The sequence below is a fragment of the Gambusia affinis genome, linkage group LG08, assembly GCF_019740435.1.
Source record: "Gambusia affinis linkage group LG08, SWU_Gaff_1.0, whole genome shotgun sequence".
Taxonomy (NCBI): Eukaryota; Metazoa; Chordata; class Actinopteri; order Cyprinodontiformes; family Poeciliidae; genus Gambusia; species Gambusia affinis.
Window position 1 is genome coordinate 28,734,268 of NC_057875.1, and position 16,842 is coordinate 28,751,109.

Sequence of the window (16,842 nt, forward strand, 5' to 3'; positions counted from 1 at the left end):
TGGTCTGTACCAAAAGTTTGTGTCCAAACTGAGTACAGACCAAAAGTTTGGACACACCTTCTAATTGAATTCAATTAGAAGGTGTGTCCAAATGCCAGAAGGTGTGTCCAAACTTTTGGTCTGTACTGTACATCGTTAGATTTTTTTTTTTATTAAATTTGCAAATAAATATATAATTGTTTAATTAATTTAACAAACAATGCATTAAATATCTCATTAAATTATTACAACGCAAACTTAAACAAGTTGATGCAGATAATTAAATAAATGTAGATACATTGTTCCTGCTCCTGAAGCATCACCATGAAGTAATTTTATCCATCAAACCCAGAGATCAAAGCCAAGGGGTGAGGCTTACACTGATCAATTGAACTCCAATAGTATAGCCTCTTTTTGAAAACCATGTAGTGGAGGATTTGCAGGAGTTGTCCTATGAGCTTGTTGGAGAGAAAACCGTTGACACCCCTAAGATGAAGTGATTGTGTTAAAAAATAATCACAGTTCCTCACATTTTTATGCAAGTTTTAGTTCAACCTACTGAGTTAAAGCTGAAAGTCTGCACTTGATCCTGAATTGTATTATTTCAAATGTATTATACATAACCAAAATGAGAAAAAAGTTGACTGTCTGTATACTAATGGAGTAGTAGACAGAGTCAATTAGTATATGGACTGTAGACAGAAAAAAACTCTTATGAAACAACAGGTTGACGTAAAAGTTATTACCTCTACAGTTTTATGAAGAATATGTAAGGAAAGGCTAAAAGGTGTGGAACAATTTGAAGATCCTGAGATCTACATTAGTTCATTTATCTGGTGTGTAATCACTAAATTAGGCATGAAGCTTACAACACTAATTAAGATTCTGCACTGAAAAACATTAACAAATTAGCACTTCCACTGAGCTGGTTCCACATACACACGCACACCCACACACACAGTGAGCTCCCTCTGGCTGACAGCCGTGGCTCAGTGCCAAGCGACCGGTGACCCAGGAAGGAAGATGAGCAGCAGAGAAACTGTTTCACCTTCAGAACAGTTGGTTCCCTCTGAAGACCAAAATTCAACCAGATATTGCAATATTAAGACACATCCTGAAAGTTAAAGCCATATTCATGTTGTCAGTTGGTTTTCATACATGTTCTTCTTTTGGCTGATAAATCCTTCCAGGGAAACGTGGCAGGTAATCTCTTGGTCTGCAGATGCTAAGAACCTGCACACGCATGTCTGTGTTCTGTTAGTCCCAGCTATCTGTGCCGAGTATGTCTGCACAGAATTATTCACGTCTCTGGTAGATTTACATTCACTGTTAGATCAAGTTGGGCTCTGAGTGTCTCCCAGGGAGACGATCAGAGGGGAGGTCATTCAAATATTTATTTATACTTCATTATAAAATAACTTGCTGAAAATGACTTTCTTTCTACTCAGTCATCAATAGAAAGGCCTTATTTGGAATTAGAGCAAACCAACTGGTTTTATAATTGCTGAACAACTTTTGTCGAGTTTCCATTCAGACTAACCATATCTACCCGGATTTTTCACAACCAATTCACCAAAATGACAAAAGTAGTTCTGGCATTGGCAGAGTCCAGGGTCTTGGGATCTGTTGAGTCTCTCTGAAGCTTTGGCAAGGAGTGACACTAAAATAAAGATCAGTGTTCTTTTGCTATTTTATACATTAAAACACCTTTTATATGAAAGAGTAATCTGCACAAGAAGAGAAGAAAGTGCAGTAGGCTGCAGAACACTGGCATAGTAAGAAAAATGTTGAGAAATACAAAGACAACTTTACAACACTGGTTTCAAGTAAATTGAAATTAAAAGTTATGAAAATGACAAAAATTTGAAAAAAGTTATTTTTAGAAAATATATTTATGGTCTCATTGCCAGGCTGCTTTCTACTGGGTTTAAATGTGTCAGATTCCTCGTCTGCAGACCTTTCATTGACTCTCCTCCCTTCATCACTTTACTTAAGTTTCTTTCTTGATTTTTCTCTGTGGGCATGAGCTATTAATATCACACCACAGAGAGAGAAAGGGGCTCACTGATGGGCGTGAAGCGACAAGATGTTCCTCTGTGACAAACAGATGGCGCACTCCAGTATTGGCTCTGACCGCTCAATTAGCAGCTAACAAGCAGACTGCCTCGTTAGGCTTCCATCAGCCGTGGCTGTGCGTCTCTGTGTCAGAGCAACAGCGTCTGCCGCCCCCCTCTGAGGGACGACTCAACCCAAGATCAGTCCAAGCAATGGCAGCTCTGAAGCTACAAACACCTTTGCCTGTTTTCTTTTATCCATTCTTCTTTTTTTTGGTTTGTGACTCAAAGATCATTTCAGACCGTTTCTCTCATTATCACTGAACCAAAATATTGTCTCAGTTAACAAGTCACAACTCTGGGAATGAATGCAGAGTAAAAATAAAAAACAAAAAAAAGAAAACAATGCTGTTCCTGCAGCTTATGTTGACTCTGGTAGTAGTTTGGAACAGAGCCTTTTAATAATTTACCAGAATGGAACCAGAAGTGAAAGCAAATGGAAGAATAAACCTGAGTGGACATCAGGAGAGCAACCAGTCACAGATCACAATCTTATCAAAAGCATGAGACCTGAAGCTCTGGAGCTGCTCTCTGTCACAGCCACAACAGATCCTTTGGCTCGGTTGTGTTCTCAACAATGTATCTTATTTCAGAAGTTTAACTATGGTCCACTTCTATAAAGATATGATCAGGTCCATGCTAATGCTTTCCATAATTTGGTTTTAGTGCTCAATCTGAAACAAACTGCAGCTGATAGAAAAAACTGAGCAGTTTTGGGGTTCTGGCATCCTCTGAAGGATCCAGACACCAGCAGTTGGGAAGCCTAATGCTTGGATCATGGTTCATAACTCTCACTCTAGAAATCACTCATTAATAAGCAGTCATTATTAATAAATATAACGAGACAAAATATTTTGTTTATGTACTCAGAACAGCATCATCCAGTTGTGACTGGTTTTCTAAGCAAAAGCTGTATGCTGGGGATCTGGGTTCCACCTTCACAGCAGCTTTAAACTGAGCTGTAGTACAAGTGTGGATTAAAAAAATGCCACTGTAGAATTTATACCTCTTAAAGGTTTTTTATTTATTTTTTATTCTGTCACAACCACAATTTTAAATGTAGTCATATATGGCGTCTTTCCTAATAAGAAATTTAATAATTTCAAATTTAAAGAACTAACATGATTTTAAAATATTTTTCACAATCAAATTTATATGTTGCAGTTGCTGGGCTAGTCTTTTTTGTTGTCTATCATTTTGACTGACTGAGTCAACAAAGTCTTGTCATAATTTATTTTTAAAGTGACAATGATAAAATTTTGGACTTGCATTTTTATTGGAAGCCCAGTCTTACACGAGTAATGAAATGTCTCCAGGGAACTTGCTGCAGAGGCTCTGAGGTTTTGAACATTTGCGTCACACAGACTCAAACTCTTGGTTATACATGGTGACTGACAGGGCGGCGCAGCTGGAGACCTAGTAGGACTCGGACATCCACCTGGATTGACAGCACGAATTCTTCCTGGAAGAGGCCATGAGCTGACATAAGGCTGCCATCAACTAATTGTTCTCTCGCTCCTGCTACTATCTTTTCATTTTGATGAACATCAAAAGTAATCCTACATCAGTAGTACATCAAACTGAGCTTAAATTACTGTTTGATAAGTAACATCAATTGGAAAGTATCTGTAACTGGATTAAATTGTATTTTTTTGTAAAGTTCCATGAGACAGCATTTGAAATGGTGCTGCATAAACAAACTGAGTTGCCCTGAAACATTTTCAGACATTCCCCATTCAGTCCGACTGACGTTGAACCATTTTCCAGTGAATACTGAGCAAAAATGGGGATCTATAGCTGTACAAAGCTGGTAGAGACAAACTACCAACCTGCTGCTAAACATCCAGTAGCAGGTGGTTCTACATAGTATTGACTCAAGTGGGCTGAATACAAAATACCTCACACTTAACATATTTTTATTATACATAATAAAAACAAAACCTTGTAGACTTTTCTTTCATTATTACAAATTGCTTTGTGTTAGCCTATAACATAATATCCCTACTAAATACATTGATGGTTGCAATGTGACAGCATGGGAGTTCAAGGTGTATAAAATTGAATACTACTACTAGTAAAGTACAAGTCAAATAGAAACAAGGTGCAGGTTGTTTGTCAAAGCACAGTACAGTAGATGAATCTGTGTGTTTTAGATGCATGTGGTGATGCCTGAATGTAAATGGAGCCATCAACCCCAACTTCAGCAGTCCTCTGATGAGCAGACATTTACCTAAATCACTGAAATATGCTTGAGATTCAAACAAAACGGGGGCTTGAATCATGTGGATGCAGAGACTTGGCTAATTATTTCAGGATCTGTTATGACGAAAATAAGAAAGTAGATTTCTGCTTCAGCATATTAAAACTGCAAGACACCTGTGTCCTGGTCTCTCAGAAGCTCAGCAATAATCTGGGACAGGATATGAGCTGAGGCTGTAAATTTATAGGTTGACAGGAGGCTAAATAGGTCAGATTCTTGCAAATTAGAGTAAATATTGGTCTTCAGATGCTGTCCACTTCAATGATCACTCTCAACAATCAATCTCATTGTGCTTCAGCAGCCAGAGGGCTCAGAAGGGCAGAGCATTGGGACAGCAGCATGCTACTGCAAACACTCGCAGCTTTATTTATTTTTTTTACCGTCAAGATGTTTTTAAACTAAATTCAATTCAAAACCAAATGAATTTGAGACCTGCATCGACCTAAAAAGTCTGTACATGCTGCGTTTTATCTAAAAAAGATCCTGATTTTGTGAACAGCTCTATTCTGATTGTCCAGTTAAGCCAAAAAAAGTGTAAAGAGCAATAAGATGTAGAGACGTGACTCTAGGTTTGGACTGGATCTGTCTGGCTCACACTCACAGCACCTTCACTGTCCGGATTTAACCTCTTCCCCTCAGTAGGAGCCACGCTGCTGCTTTTGGCAGCACTGTGGACTTCAGCGACATCCCAAACTTCTGCCTAATTACCATTGTTGTCGTTGGGTTCAGCTCATTTTCAATAAAATATGACCTGGTCTGTGACATGAATCCAAGGCACTTCTCAACAGATGTCTCCCACGCCTAGGCCCAGGCCTTTTCTAAGAGTGCTCAGTGAAAAGAGGCTCAAGTTGGAACAAAAAACCCTGCGGTGTTCACAAAAGGCTGAGCAATGAAGAGCTGGCTGGACAGTGTGAATGGAGCGGTCTAATTGCAGTGCTGGAAGGAGTCCTGGTGAGGTAGGCAGACAAACCAAAGAGGCCCAGATGTCACTCTGCTGAACATCTCGTTGACTTGAAATGCAAGACAAGCCAGCATGACTCCTCAGCATCAAAGTTAGTGTTCAGAGGAAACCTTTGTCAACAGTTTTTTTAAGAACATGCTTTTACTAACGGGCCCTTACAGAGTTTGAACATATCTGCAACACATGCTCTTTACAGGATTCCAGATCAACCTCCTGAAATCAGTATTAACCCAGACTGTTATGCATGCTGTGTTCTCATCAACAGAGGCAAAGCTTTAACATTCATAGAAATGATTGAGATAGACAATGAGTTCTTGGTTTATGCTTTTTTTAAAATATATATATAAATATATTGAAGTATCTACAGTACCAAATGGGTTTTTTTTATAATCCTCCTATTAATAAGCCAAATTTTACTTTATTCACCATGCAAGAAATATTGAACAAAACATTGATATTTGTAGAGGAATGAAAACATGGAACTCCCCTCCTTCCTCTGCTTGAAACAGTAATGAATAGTCCTGTTTAATTATTTTAACATGTAGGTGTTTTAATTGTATATGTATGAATCAATATGTTATATTAAGTGTGTGTAACTGCTTTTGAAATAAATTAGTTTTTTATGATGTGAACCCCAGGAAGAGCAACCATTTTCACGCCAATAGCTAATAGAGATCCAAACAAATAAACAGAAATTGAAAAATTCAGTTTTTCGAAGATTAGGCCACACATACTCCAGCTAAAGTTGCACAAAAATCTATGAGCTAAGATAAAATAGAAGATAAAAATAAGATTAAATGTCATCTTCCTCTGCCTGATTTTGAAAGAGCTATTCACACATTTATTACATCACATTTAAATTATTGTAACTTTGTACTTAGGGTTAGACCAGAGCTCCCTGCAGCAACTGCAGAGCATACAAAATGCTGCAGCTTGTCTGCTGACTAGAACAAGGAGTCATAAATCCATTTCACTGGGTTTGCAAGTCCTTTACTGGCTCCCTGTTGCTTTTAGGATAAAATTTAAGGTTTTACTTGTTTTTAAGTGTTTAACCTCCACGGACCCTTCTTACTTAAGTGAGGTAAACCCAGAGCCCTAAGGTCAACTGACCAGCTTTAAAGTCTGTCCCTGAAGCTTAGCTAAAAACTAGAGGGGACAGAGAGTTCTATGTGGAAGCATCCAGACTGTGGAACAGTCTCCCTCTGTCTCTTAAGCTTTCTTAGTCAGTTGATCGGTTTAAGTCCAGGCTGAAAACTCTTCTATTCTCCCTGGCCTACACACCAGTTAAAGAGAAACAGGTAAATGATGAAAGAAAATCGCTACAGCTAAATTTTAAAATTGTTTGGTTTTTATTCATTTGAATTGGTATCTCTGCCAATTTTATATTTATCTTATTAGTTTTACTAAACTTAATTTTATTTCTATTTTGTCATTTATCTACCCGTGATGTTTGTTGTGAAGCACGTTGGTCAGCTGAGGCTGTTGGAAATGTGCTAAAAAAAATAAACTTTGACTTGACTTATTTTGATGTGGGAAAAGCAAAAGACGAAATTTGAATCTGACATATATACAAATAAACTGTTAACTTCTGTGCTGCGTCAGTGTCCCTGATTTAACGTTGCTCCACATTTTAATTCATTTGTTCAAATGACAAATAAAGTCAGCTTATCTAAAATTTGTGACAGCGGTGAGCGATTGATGTAAAGTCAACCACCCCTGGATTACAACAGACCGACCGGCTAAAAACACACATCTCAGCTTTGTGTGTGCAACACTGAGGTAATTTCAGGAGGATCCTTACATAACACTGGATATGAACATAGCTCATATCCACAGAGTCTGGGATGTTCATGGTCTGCTAAGTTACACACAACACAAAAGCCTTCAGTGTATTCTCTCTAGGATTAATTCCCCCTCCTCCTTCCTGTGTCTCCAGTGAGTCGGCACAGCAGTTGGGCCGTGTTCCTATTTGGAAAGCATTGATTAGAACATTTAACTCTTCAATCAGTGTGAGAGACCCCCCACGGTTTAATAAACCAGCGCGCACACACACACTGAGACAGAGACTGAAAGCTTTAATGTGTCTTCAAAATGTTTTCTGATGTGTTTTAGCCTCAGGAGGAACTTCTCTTCCCCTTCAGCATTAAGCTCTTACAAGAAATGGATAGCAAATATAAAAATTATTTTAAATGACCAGCTCTAGTTTGTGAAAGTTTAAGTTAGCCATCATGCACACATTGAGTCAGTCATATAAATTTAGTGTTGGGAGTGTAGAAGCAATGATAGCAATAGGGCCCAGACAGCAGAAAGTCAAACCAGCATAAGGAAACATAACATCTATTTCTATACAGGTAACATGGTTTAAGTAAAGTTGTGTCTGGTTTACATTGGCACTTTCAACAATGAAAGAACTGAAATGTTGTTAATTTTTCCGTTTTTCCTGGTCTGATGTAATATTCAAATCTTTGATGTTGTGTTTTGGTTAGCTGGAAGCAGAAGGTGATCCTAAAAGAAAAAAGGCTTGAAACAGCCTGCGTGCCATTAATATACGTAATATGCATCACTGAGTGATGGAGTTACCGAAATGAATACAATTTTCAATGACAGTCAAATTTATAAATGGATTTGTACCCAATCTTATTTTCAAAGCTATGGAAACTGAATAGGAATGTGATAACAAGGTCACATGTGAAATGACAAAATTAACCCTGCTGCAGAAACTGTTTACTGTTTGAATCCTGCAAAAAGAAAACATTTACCACTAATTCCAGAATTATTCACAGCCCTGGCAGATTTAGCCTAAAGGCAGTCTTTCAGTTTGACGTGCATGCATTATTGCTTTGGAGTGGACCCGTCCAAAAAACTGGGCCAGTCCAAACCAATCTCCAATTGAGATTTTGTGGAGAGTGCTAAAGTTTAAGGGAATGGTAATGAGGCCTTTAAACCTCAAAAGCTTCAAACTCATCACCATGAAAAATGATGAAAAATAGAGTGGAAACATGCAAAATGTTGTTCAGAAATAACAGGAAGGATTTGATTGCTATAATGCCGAGAAAGTAATTTAAACATAAGCTGAAAAGGAAAAAACATTTTATCCCATCTTGATGATCTCATGATGTCTGCTTTGACAGAATGCCAACATGTTCTAATACTTCATTATCTAATATTTTCTTACCCCTGGGGTCCCAATTATAAGGCCCAAAGACTTAGAAAATTAGAATATCACAAAAACCCAGTAATGTTATATCATGGCCCACACCAGGCCTTGAGGTCCGATGTTCTGTCAGATCAGCATACGTTGTCAGATCGTCATAAATGTAGAACAAACTGACAACTATATCTGTCAGAGAAGTACACGCTGTAATGACCATAGGTTTTTGTTTAATCAGCAACATGACACCATGATGTACAAGTTACATTTTGTTATTATGACATCATGACTTAGCAGTTAACTAGTCAGACCATCATCAACAAACAGGAAGGTGAGTTTTTTACAAGGAGTGTTTTGAGGTTGACTGTGGCTGTATCTAGACCTTGCTTTAAATACACTTTGAAACCACGACAATGCATGTATATCCATTTAGTTATCATAAAAAAAATTTATTTACTTTTCTTGTTGTATCTTGTCGCATATGCTTAACTGACAGGTCCTCTGTGTCATGGAACTCTTACTGTGCATGCATGTGTATTCACTGCATGTATGCTTCTCTGACAGCGTATGATCTGACAGAACACCGGACTCCACACCTGAGTCAAATCAGGATAAGCATTACTTTGGAGAGCTTTACTGCACACTGAGGAAGTCCTTCATTCATTTGATTATCCCTCTGTGTGGAACATATCTAATGTTTACGATATAAGAAAGTCACTAATGAACTGAAATAATGAAATACATTAACTCTGTGACAATTTATTATGCTGCTACTGTAAATTGTGAACTACTAAATGGCTGTATGCTCACTGACAAAATAGGCTAAACTTCAACAAATAAATCTAGTCCAAACAAATAAATGCAGTCCAATTTGCTTGTATTTGGATGATTAGTACTGTACCAGGCATCAACTGAAGCAACTGACATTTAGAGGAGGGGATCAAGGGACATGTGTGGAGCATGTTTGCTCTGACACTGCGCATTTAAATTTACAAGATTTAAGGTTTTGTTTTCTCTTTACTTACCATGAAGCAAGCTTTTCCAGTTGAATCACTGACATACATCACTGGACTGCATGTGTTTCATATTACATCCAACCTTAATCTACCACATGCTTTATTTACACTTTGGTTTTGTTTTGTAAATAATCAAAATAGCTGTCAGTATCACTTAGTGTCAGTATCACTAAGTGATACTGACAGCTGCCCTCTGTGAAATATTTTGAGCCTTTTCTAATATCACATTGTCATTAAGAGCAGCGATTCCCAACATGCAGGGAACCCATGTTTTAGATGTCTCTGTTCCAGCACACCTCATTCAGATGATTGCATGGCCTCCTCTGCAGTCAAAGGCCTGCAGAAGCCTGTTAGTCACCCATTCATTAGTCAGGTGTGAAGCAAGGAGACACCTAAAATATGCAAGGCTGGGGTACCTGAGGACCAGGGATTGGAACCAGCGACCTAAAGAACAGGTTTGAGATAACATACCAGGCAGGAGAAGGAGTCATTCATGCGGTGCTGCAGAGTGTGTTTCTGTAAAACGGAGAACAGAGCAGCATGGTCAAAGCAACCCGGCGCAGCAGAGATTAAATCCTCCATGTCCTGACGCTGACAGGGATCCAGACCTGAAAAGCAAACACAAAACAGGTCAGAATAGCATCTTCACTTTAGCAACTATAATACTTTAGGTTTTTACATTTTAAACAGCAAACTTACTGTCCCAAAAGTGGGCCCAGTTTCAGCTCAAACACGATGTTTCAAAACTGTTTAGCAGCTGCTATTTGTAGTTCTTGGGTGTTAACTTTGACCTCTAGGTAGAGGTTTAAAGCTTGCCCTGCTCCTTCACACAAATGTTTCAGTAGAATTGTTCTATACTTATTTTGCGAATAAGTTAAGCTTAGACAAGAATGAGGCAGGAGCTACTTCCAGACTTGTGTTATTGTGTAATTATCATATTTCCACAGGATGTGATATCTCTAATTTACCTAATCCTGATCTTTATACGCCTGATGATTTTGTTCACTATTTTAATACCAACTCTCTTTTCCTCATCAAACCCAGGATGCATTTTACTCTGTATGTGAGGAAATGCACATTACACACACTCTTCACTATAAGGAAACTATTATAACTGCTACTACTTTTTGTAACTAACAATGGCATGGCTTCAGATTTAGTGCAATTTATTGAGTACTCTAAGACCTTTGAATAAAACTAATATAGTTTCTATTAAATGCGGCAAGAATGTAAGCAGATGAGATATAAGTGTTAAAATATTGTCCACATATAAAAGCAGTTTGTGTTCTTGTATAATATCCCTTTAATGTCCTTATTTATCCTAATGCTCACTGCCACAGTTTCAATGAAGATAAAGAATAACAAGGGGCTGAGAGAACAACCCTGACGGGTGCCACGAGATAAATTAAAAAAGGTGAGATAATGTCATTAGTTATGACCGCAGCCTGTGGTTCTTTACACAGTATTTTTACCCATTTAATAAAAATTGGTCCAAATCCAAAATGTGGGAGTTGAGAAGAAAAAGCCACATTCCACTTTATCAAATGCTTTCTCCGCATCTAATGAGATGGCAGTGACAGGTTCTTCCTTTGGCTGGCTCAGTCAAATCACGTGTAACAGTTTTCTAATGTTATCAGAGGAGAAATGGTTGTTCATAAATGATGAATAATACTGGGAAGGACCTATTGTAAGCACACATCCAGCACCTTAGTATTTTACATTCTATGTTTAATAAACTAACTGGCCTATAATTGTGCTATCCCTATCTTTTTTGGTATCAAGATTATCAGTGCTTCATTAAAAGTAGGAGGGAGCTGTCCTCTCTCAAGAATCTCTTAATACATCTTTTGTAATACTGGGGCAAGAATGTCTTTATACTCTATAGTATTCTGACAGAATACATCATACCCTGGGGATTTCCCAACCTTCATCTATGAGATTGCCTTTTTAATCTCCTCTTCTGTAATTGGTGCTTCCAACCACTCTGCATGCTCATGAGATAGCCTTAGTAGGTTGAGTTTAGAGAGAAAAAATATCACTCTTTCTGGATTGTCTCACTGAGGATGTATATAATGTTTCACAATAGTGCTTGGAGACACTATTTGTACTCCCTATAACACGTAATAAATCAGCCCCAAGCCTTGCTTTGAATGACAATTCGGTACACATGTACATCTTGACAGGAGGAAAAAAAGTCTCTTGCAGCTATGGTCAAAACCCAACAGGAAGTCAACCATTTGTTAAACACGTATCTGCAGAAACTCCCCCTTCAGCTTTTGAAATCCAGGCTTCAAAATCAGTCAGCACAGCCATGAGGCACTGAAGGTAAAAAGTTATTAAAATCTTTTTCATACATCAAAGCCTGTGGGTGTGGCCAAGCCTCAAAACTGACCATTCAACCTGTGTTTAATGAAATACAACATATGTTAAATCCTTCCTTTAACACTAGCTGCTGGCAGGAGCATGTGGGCAAGGCTGAATAGCAAATTCTAATCCCTTGCCGTTTGCATTAGGTTGTCTCTAAATCATACATGAATCATTTCTTTTGCACCGAACTTAATATGATTGACCTTTGTTAACCTCTAAAGAGCACAATAGCATTAAATTATCATTTGATTTCACTGCGGCCCTTAGGTTATTCCATCAGCTATATCTCAAGACATCAACTGATTGTCCAGATTTTTTGTGCATCATCAAGGATCATTGCTGAACACATCAGTGTGCATTGCCTAGTGGACTTTTGCAAGAATAGTGGAAGAGAGTTGACAGCGGTGTTTCTGAAGATCCCACAGTTGCCATAAGGCCAGAGCAGCGCTGAGCTACAAGGGCCTCCAACACTGCTACCAGCTTTAATTGTTCCTACTTTTCTAAGAAGTCCAGGCTGATGTATTGTGTCAACAGATTCTCACAAGAGTTGTGGATTTCTGCAGCTCCTCCAGAGTTATCTGAACATGCTGCCATTGCCCAGTCTGGTTTTCACTTTATATTCACAAGTTGGTTTTGGACTTAAGCGATAATACTTCGAGCACACTTGAATGAATGGCTGAATAGGGCATCCAAAGGATCTGCAGATGATAACAAGGGTTTGACGCTAGCATTAGCATCAAAAAAGGGAGGTTTAAAAAAAAAAAAAAAAAAAAAACAGCAGGCGAGGCACGTAGTATCCCCGCCTGAGCAAACCTGGGTTCATTTCCAGTCCTTCAGGCCCTCTTGTTAATGGTCCCAGCAAATGAAAAGCCTAACACTTCCCATTCTGTCGTTATTGTGGGAGTACATTTGGACATGGGAAGTTTATGAGTATGACACATGGCTCCACAAAAGACCATGAGTCACTGAAGAATGCCAGCGCCGTGCCCACGCTTGCGACGCCTGCGGCCTGGTGCTGGGAAAAAGCATTAGTGATTGCTTTTTATTAACACTGCCATTTTGTTTTTGTTTGGATGTAGCGATGCCCACAAGCTCTCCCCTCCTGATTTCCCCATGCACTCATCCACCCAGACGCATTTCTGTGTGGCTTTTGTCCAATGGTTAAAAAAAAAAGGCAGCAAAAGTGAAATCTTTACAATCAACTTCCAATCAAGGGTCATTTGCTTTTTTTCTAGTCTTTTCTCCAGACTCTCACTTTCTGTCTACACTTGGCCTTCAATTCAAGTGGCCTAGTTTCACTTCATCTAATTCCGATGTAGGTCATTTTATATTTGTTACCATCAGATCCATGGGATTATCCTTAATGTAATTTAGAGAAAAGGCCAGGCTAAAGGAGGCGACTCTAAAGAAAACGAGACAAAGAGATATAGATTAGTGCTGATAATAAGAAGAGGGAAAAGGAGGGGAAGTATTGATCGATGGACAAACAGCAGAAGAGTGTTGATGATCTGTGTCATATCTAACACTAAGTGGGGGAGGTGTATGTGGGTGTGTGTGTGTGTGTGTGTGTGGGTGTATACATGGAAGTAGTTGGGGCAAAAATATTCTGAAGCAGTAATGGCTCGAGTATGAGAAGACATCATTGAACCTGACAGAGTTGATGAATTTGGTTCATGCTGTTTGTGGCCTGCCGCCCTGCACACACACACACCCACACACCCACGCACACAATTAATGTATTTGTAAAACTACACCCCGAAGAAAACATGCAGAGACTTCTATGTTTTTCAGGAGTGATACTGAAAGCCTAGTCCATGCATATGTTACTTCAACACTAATGTAATACTTTACTATCAGGAAGTTTAAAAATGCAGTTAAAAGCTTCCAGCTGATTCAAAACGCTGCAGAAAATTCAAAAAGATCATATTTCTCCTATTTTAGATTCTGTTAAATCTACAATAGAATTTAAAAGCAATCCTGATACATTTTTAGTTTTAAAATGTAACAAAATGCAATTAATTATTTTTTTCATCTTGTGATTTTGTTTACGTTCTGTATGTGTGTCCATGTACGTGTGAGGGGGAGGTGGGATGGTGGGTTTCTCTGCTCAATGTTTCCATATCCATGCAGTCTGGGCTTCATTGGCATCGTCACAGCAACAGTCACATCTATGTGACATCCTCCTCTGAACCACAGCAGCAGTCACTGATGGCAGGTTATTGATGCAGAGCAGGAGGAAAGAAAGGACAGGGAGCATTTCAGAAGCAGGTGCAAAATGCTGAAAGATCTGACATGATCTGCCTGTCAGACCTAAACAGCTCTGGTGATGTCAGGGCCAAGATGAAGATGCGGGCAGACAAGTCTATCAGCGTCATTCTGGCTAAGCATGGATTCTCTTCATGAGTGCACAAACAGACAAAGTGAACCGACAGAAAAGTTTCAAAAGGCCACATGAATGCATCCTCAGCTGCCAAGAGTTGGAGAGGTTGAGAGGGATGGACAGCTTTTATGTTCTGCCTCAAGGCCACCTGCTTCTTCTAAAATAAAAAAAACATCACACCAATGACAAGAGGACTACACCTGAAAACACATGGGGAGCCAGTCGTTCTGAATCTAGTAACATTGAATACAGATCAAAGCTCCGGCCTCAGAGAAATGTGATCACTCAAGCATTGTTGAAGGCTCTGATGAAAACTTGACTGGCCTTTGCAGGTTGTTTCAGTGCGCAACCATTTCATTATTTTTCCTGTTCAAAAACATAGTTGCTGGGATTTTTGATAGTGTCACAATCAAAAATCCAAATTGGCATTTGTAACTTGTCTATCAGAAATGCTCATGATTCGACTCTACTTAGCAAAGCTGATCAAAAAACCTGTTTGGTTGTATCTAACATTGCAGCTGAAAAAGGGGATGACCGAGTCAGTTGTCCAAGGCACAAATTATGGTCAAGAACAGTTAAAAATTATGGTAACACTTTATTTGATGGGGTGTGCATAAGACTGACATGACACTGCCATAAACATGACATAACACCTGTCATGAAGATGAAGGAGTCTTTATGAAAGTTTATGACAGTTGTCATGAAGTGTCATTTGGTAAATAATGATAAAAGTTGCTCTAAAGGATGCATTGAAAGTCTATTAAAAGTGCCAACTTTGCATTAAAGTGTCATTATTTACAAAATAATACAAAGTTGGCACTTCTAATAAACTTTTAATGCAATTTTTAAACCAACTTTGCACTAAAAGTGTCATTATTTACTTAATTATTAAGTTAACAGGTACAAACAAATGCGCGTAACAGGGATAGAGGATAGCCGGTCAGTCAGAGATAAAATTCTTGCATTACAGACATGCATTAAAATAATGCTCAGTTCGACTTTGGCATTATTTTAATGTGTGTGTAATATGAATTCAACCTTAAACAGCAGAACGATGAATGATGTAGACTAGTAATGAGGCACCAACCAAATCTAACCTAAATCTGAAAACAGGCTGTTCCCTTAAAAATCTGTGTGTGTACACAAGTAGTCATAGTTTTTAGCCATTATATTTCATGCTGGTGAGCACACACTTATAGGTTTTACAGAGAAGAGGAGGATTTCACAGAAACAACAATTATTCCAGTGAATGACTTTCTGTCAAACCCAATAAGCACTGATATAAAGAACAGCAACTAGCACCCAGTTAGGAGCTATTTAAGGGACACCACCTATTTCCTGCTCCAAACAGCATGTCAGCACTTCTCTCCACTGACACTTCAATCTCTTCTATTAAACACTAATGAGCGGTGGTGAGAAAGGAAAGCTATTACAGCAAATTACAGACATACAGCAATAATCAACTCTCAGTGTGAAACTCCTATGCAGCCAGGCCTAGCTTGGCAGGAGGCTAGGATTCAAACAAAGTCTACTGCAAACACAGAATAAAGAAAATAATTTGCAAATAATGTGGATGGGTGAAAAGTGAGGGTCAAATAAAAAAGTAGGAAATGAAGGCTAATAAAGAAAAGACAAACAAAAAAGGAAATTAATTGGAGATATTGGAAATATCGATGGGAAGCGCCACAGTTTCTGGCCACAGATTAAGTATAATTTATATGCACAGCTGAAAGATTATAAAAAAGGAACGTAATAATAGGAAGAGAAAATAAGATGTTATCTGAAAAGGGAGTCATTCAATAGTAAAAAATGACAAACTGGTCAAAAACTGTCAGAAACCTGGAAAAAAAACAGGGCATTATGATAAGATTTGACATGCCCTCAGAAAAAAATAAAGTTAGGAGTATGAAACCAAATTGTCTGGAGTTTTGAGATTCAGAGGGAGGGAAGAAAAGTTTGAAAAAATAAAATGTTGCTTTTCATGGATTGAAGAGCCAAGATACTTAGCAAGGGAAAAGTCATGCTACAATTTTTTTTATTGTCCGTCATTTTGATTGACTGAGTCAAAAATATTGTCATATTGTATTTTTATCCATCAATTTTTAAATTACCGGTATATTAATCTGGGATTTTCTGTTGCATTACATTTTTATGCAGTTTAATTAATGCTCAAGTTGAACAGAGAATCCAGATCACACATTAATCAAGCAGAGGAACACATGTAACTTTTTCCTCTGCTAAAAAGAGATAAAAACCACTGACAGAACAACGGAATTAAACGCTCCAAAGCATCCAGTCCATGACTCTTATCAGCTCTGGGTCAGCAAAATGCGTTTAGTTCAGTATCCATGTTTATTGATTGATTTAGTTTAATCAGCAATGCACTCATAAAGTTGAAAATGTCTGCACAAAATATAGTCTAATGTGAGAATTGTAATCTGTCAAAATGACAGATTAGCTTTTTTGCAACCCTTGCTTTTGTTATTGATTTTATCCCACATATGCTAAAATCTTAATATTTGAATTTATGAAGAGGACAGTGATGTTTATACATGCTAAAATCATCAAATAATTTTTTGCATTGTCACATCGGCATTGAATCAACTACCTGACT

The 16,842-nt window shown here is 38.2% G+C and overlaps 1 protein-coding gene across 8 annotated transcripts in view; it reads right to left on the bottom strand.

The window, feature by feature from the left end:
• cadps2 (Ca++-dependent secretion activator 2) overlaps window positions 1-16,842 on the bottom strand; it is a 144,132-nt gene that overhangs the window by 81,539 nt on the left and 45,751 nt on the right. For all 8 annotated transcript variants that reach the window (XR_006371388.1, XM_044125649.1, XM_044125648.1 and 5 more), the window contains one exon: window positions 9,953-10,089. Coding sequence is in view for 7 of the 8 variants with exons in the window: in XM_044125649.1 (XP_043981584.1) it covers window positions 9,953-10,089 (137 nt within the window). In the remaining variant the exon portion in view is untranslated. The remainder of the gene's footprint in view (window positions 1-9,952; window positions 10,090-16,842) is intronic.